General features: G+C 36.9%; 1 protein-coding gene across 2 annotated transcripts in view; it reads left to right on the top strand.

The window, feature by feature from the left end:
* The first annotated feature begins 692 nt into the window (after nucleotides 1-692).
* Nucleotides 693-4,054, top strand: part of nr1d2b (nuclear receptor subfamily 1, group D, member 2b) — a 12,984-nt gene continuing 9,622 nt past the window's right edge. The window contains exons 1-2 of one of the 2 annotated variants that reach the window (XM_008332120.2): nucleotides 693-1,166; nucleotides 3,476-3,706. In XM_008332120.2, the coding sequence (XP_008330342.1) occupies nucleotides 1,148-1,166; nucleotides 3,476-3,706 (250 nt within the window). In that variant the 5' untranslated portion in view covers nucleotides 693-1,147. Of the gene's footprint in view, nucleotides 1,167-3,475; nucleotides 3,707-4,054 lie in introns of those variants that run through there. The other variant, XM_008332121.2, reaches the window with a different exon arrangement.

The raw sequence follows: 4,054 nt of genomic DNA, 5'->3' as shown, positions 1-4,054 counted from the left end.
GCTTTCACAGGTCTCTCCTAGAATCATAATATTGTTTAACAAGGCATATTGTGTGGGCCATATATGGCAGCTTAACCCCATATAATGAGGAGGCAATTTCACCCCAGACTTGAGGGACAATATTGGGAACAAAATGTGTTTGCACTGCAGCAACAATGATATGAATGGGAGTGCTAAAATTGTTTTTTTGAAAGGTGCTTAAGTAGATTATGATTTGTCAACTTTTGAAATTTAAACTTTTTAACACTTTTAAAAATGATGAAAACAGAACACCAAATTATTTAACTCTTACCTGATGAACCAATTTTGAAAATTGGTCACAGATGTAACCACTTTGGCAACAAGGACAAGGAACAAGGACAGCTAGAACTGTCAAATGTAACATTTTTAATCTGATTAATCACAGATTAGTACTGGATAAATCAATACATTAGAGGAAGAACTATTAACTTAAGCAAGTTTATTGTTAAATATGGTAAACAAAATGAAGCAAATAAACCACATTTTTAGTGTATATACTATATAAATGGCTTTGTACGCACCCAAACGTTACATACTGGACCTTTAATGGTAAAACGAACCCTGTAAAAGTGTCAATCACAAATCAAGTGTCAAAATCACAAAATCATTTTGTAGAACATTTGCACTTAGCAAACGGTCTCGAAAGTATTTTTAAAAAGTATGTCAGTGGGTTACGTTGACACAAGTGCATGGCTGTGGGGGAAGGAGGAGCCGCAGACGAACTGGGTCACATGGACACACACAGCTCAGCTCCACTCAAGCCACTGCACAAAATTGGTTTTCTGTGGAGCACAGCTTCAACCTCAGAATTACATGCCTAATTTAAACATGCTTAACGTATCAGTGCGGTTGGAGAACTGAAAAAAGATCTAACCAAAGCTGTTTAAAAAGTATTTTTAAACTTTTCTGATAACACTGCCCGTTTTCGTTGTATTACAGCGCCGACTGGACAAATCGAATTTTCGAGGACCTGGGCTATTTTGTCCAGAAACTTTTGGCTTAGATGCAGTAGGTTACACACTTCCCGAACAGACCCTACTCCTCAGTTGAGGAAAATTTCAGACGGTCAGCCGATTCTGCTTTGAAGTTGCAGCGGAAGGAATACATATCTCCATATTATTGTGACATGGAATCGACCGAAGTGGGTGAGTGAAAATGTCGCTTTTTTCATTTAAGAACATGTAAATGACAGAGTCTGCAGCTTGTCTCGTGGGTTTGTCAAATTAGGTGTAGCCAATATAGCGTGGTTAGCCACATTGGCTGGTTATAGGTTGTTTTTGTTTAAGTAGAGACATCACTTAAAACTTTATAGTTTTACATTAGTTGTTGTGTAACGATGAGCCGAAAGAAGGTGAGTTTTTTTTCTCTCGTTCATTTGGCTGATGATGTTGTCACTTGTATGTTTTAGGAACTGTGCAGTTGTCTCTTCTCACATGTATCCATCAGCCGTAGCCATGTGCGCCGGTGTTTACGCTCCTCATGCGTCACAGCTCATTGGCTCGGCGCTGAATTGACGTTGGTATTGCATAATTTCCCTTTGCGATTTTGCATGGGGTCTCGAGGCGGATACACGTGAGGCTTTCGCGGCAGTTCGTTTTGACCTACTTTTCGCGGGGGGAAAAACGGTCATACTCCACATGGGGGCGTATTTTAAGTAACATTTTCATTTACATTTGTGCATTTAGCAGACGCAAAAAAATAAGCAAAAAAACCCCCAAACAAACAAAAAAAAAACCAACATAAAATTGTGATATTTTTAAAACGATTTTGCATGAGAAATTCCAGTGAATAACCCGTATTCTGCTGGACGTAACTAGTTCACTTGTGATTGTTTTATGTATTTTATATATGTATACATAACTATCGCATATATAGTCATATATATACATACATAAGTGTATGTATGTAACATATTAATTGTACCTGATATAAATACACTGTGTCTGTCTTTGTCAGACCATGCTACCTACTCAGCACACCCTGATGGAGCTTACATTATGTAATGGCTGTTACCTAATTGCTGATTGGCAAAAGACATATAGGCTTAGCCTGCCTGTTTTGTCCCAATTGTGAGCCTTTCTTTTGATGTTAAGATCACTGGTTTAAAAAGAACCTGTTTGGGGATTTGAAGAATTGAAATACAACTAGACAAGGTGGTGATGGCACTAGTGGTCACAGATGAAACACAATGCATTTTAAAAATCCTAATAATTCATAAAAAAAGCATATGTTTTGACATTTAATATGAACATTTTTTAGACATGTAGTTTACAAAGAGTAGATGAAAGAAGTTTGCTTTATGTTCAGACATAGTCATCTTTGTCCTAACTTTCAACATGTTCACAGCACCAAAAGTAATCCTTCCATTTAGATGCACGGTTGTTGATCCATCCATTGGTTTCTGTGTTGCTTGCATTTACATACCACAGTCAAGTAAAAAGACTAATCTCCTAAACAACAGGCCAAAGGCTGCTGACTGGGCCCTCCTCTTAGGTTTAAGTTTATACCAAATCTAATTTGCTTTTCTATAATATGAATACACTTTTTCTGCTATGCTTTGTGTTGTTTATATAAACTCAAAATAATATTGACTGTACAAACAAACAATTCTTAGGAGCATAGTTTTAATTCAACTGTATTTTTTGGACTATAAGTTGCATTTCTTTTCCATCCTTTGGCTGGGTTTGTGACATATATTAAACTATATAATTTTACATGTTTGTTATTTTCACACTGACAGCTGCAAAAGGGCACTCTAGGCTTGTGTACCAGTATCTGCTACTCCTGTACCATTAAAAATGTACATGTTTATTTTAACACTGACAGCTGCTAGAGGGCACTCTAGCTGGCTGGGGCAACTTATACTCCGGAAAATACTTACGTAATTTGAAACTGTGAGGTCCATCTTCAGCATAAGTCACAGCTGAGACTAGACACACACCATTTCTAAATTATCTATGTATTGGTTAAATTCATTTTGCGTTCTACCTATAACCTACGACTTTTCTAGTTTGTGGCCACTTTCCAAAGGCTGAAATTTGCATTTTGGTTTAAAAAGTCAGCTCAAGTAAAGACAGCAGCAGAAGATAGCAGACATAGCGAAGCAGCAGCTTTTACTGTAATAAACAAAAAAGTAAACTATATTCTCTACCTCTGCAGGACAGATTTCTCTAAACAACTAAACTTCAAACACAAAGTGTCTAATGACCAACTCTTACAGAAAAGGCAAAATATCACCATCATAACCATCAATAAAAGACAGTATTCTTCTATAGTACAACAGCCACCATTTACTGTGTATGTTTTCTGTTGCATATTCTTTGATCCAGTGACTGACTGGAATTTATTAAATATTGTTTGCCAAAATGTTAAGTACATGTAGACGATCCTCTATTTTAGCGTTATGGTCCATTTTTAATTTTCTAACGTCCCCTGTTGTTCATCTCCACCTTAGGCAGCGTGATAACCTACATCTGCTCATCCAGCTCAGCCTCAAGCCCAGAGTCCTGCCACAGTGACTCTTCAAATGGTAGCGACCAGTCATCCTCTCCTTCTCATGGCTCCCCTTCTGTGCACCTCCATCTGGATCAGCAGTCTGACCCTACATTTGAGGCAGCTTGGCAAAATCTACCAGGGACCGAAAAGACTGGACGTTTTTCTTCTGCTGCAAAATGTGGCATCACAAGTAAATCCCTTACTTTTTTGGTTTAGTTTTTATTGTAGAGCCAATTATATTTTTGCATTATCCTTATAGTATTTTGTTTTTAAGTCAAAATCAATAATTGGAAATGTTTTTTTAGTGTTTTATGTGAGAAAAGTGTACTTTTATAAAATAAGGGGCATTTGGAATGACGACATTATACTCTATACTGTATAGAATATAGTTTAGTCTTATGAAATAAACCATTTAACTGTGTTATTTTACCATAGTTTATAGTAGTTTTCAATGAAGGTCTTTCATTCAGGCTTAACCTCTAGGCCAGGGGTGTCACTTGGACTTGGGAACTACTTTTAAATTAATCAGACCAAAGTT

The sequence above is a fragment of the Cynoglossus semilaevis genome, chromosome 18 (genome assembly GCF_000523025.1).
Source record: "Cynoglossus semilaevis isolate Cse_v1.0 chromosome 18, Cse_v1.0, whole genome shotgun sequence".
Classification (NCBI taxonomy): domain Eukaryota; kingdom Metazoa; phylum Chordata; class Actinopteri; order Pleuronectiformes; family Cynoglossidae; genus Cynoglossus; species Cynoglossus semilaevis.
The sequence above is the reverse complement of the archived record's forward strand: the minus strand, read 5'-3'. Positions and strand labels throughout refer to the sequence as shown.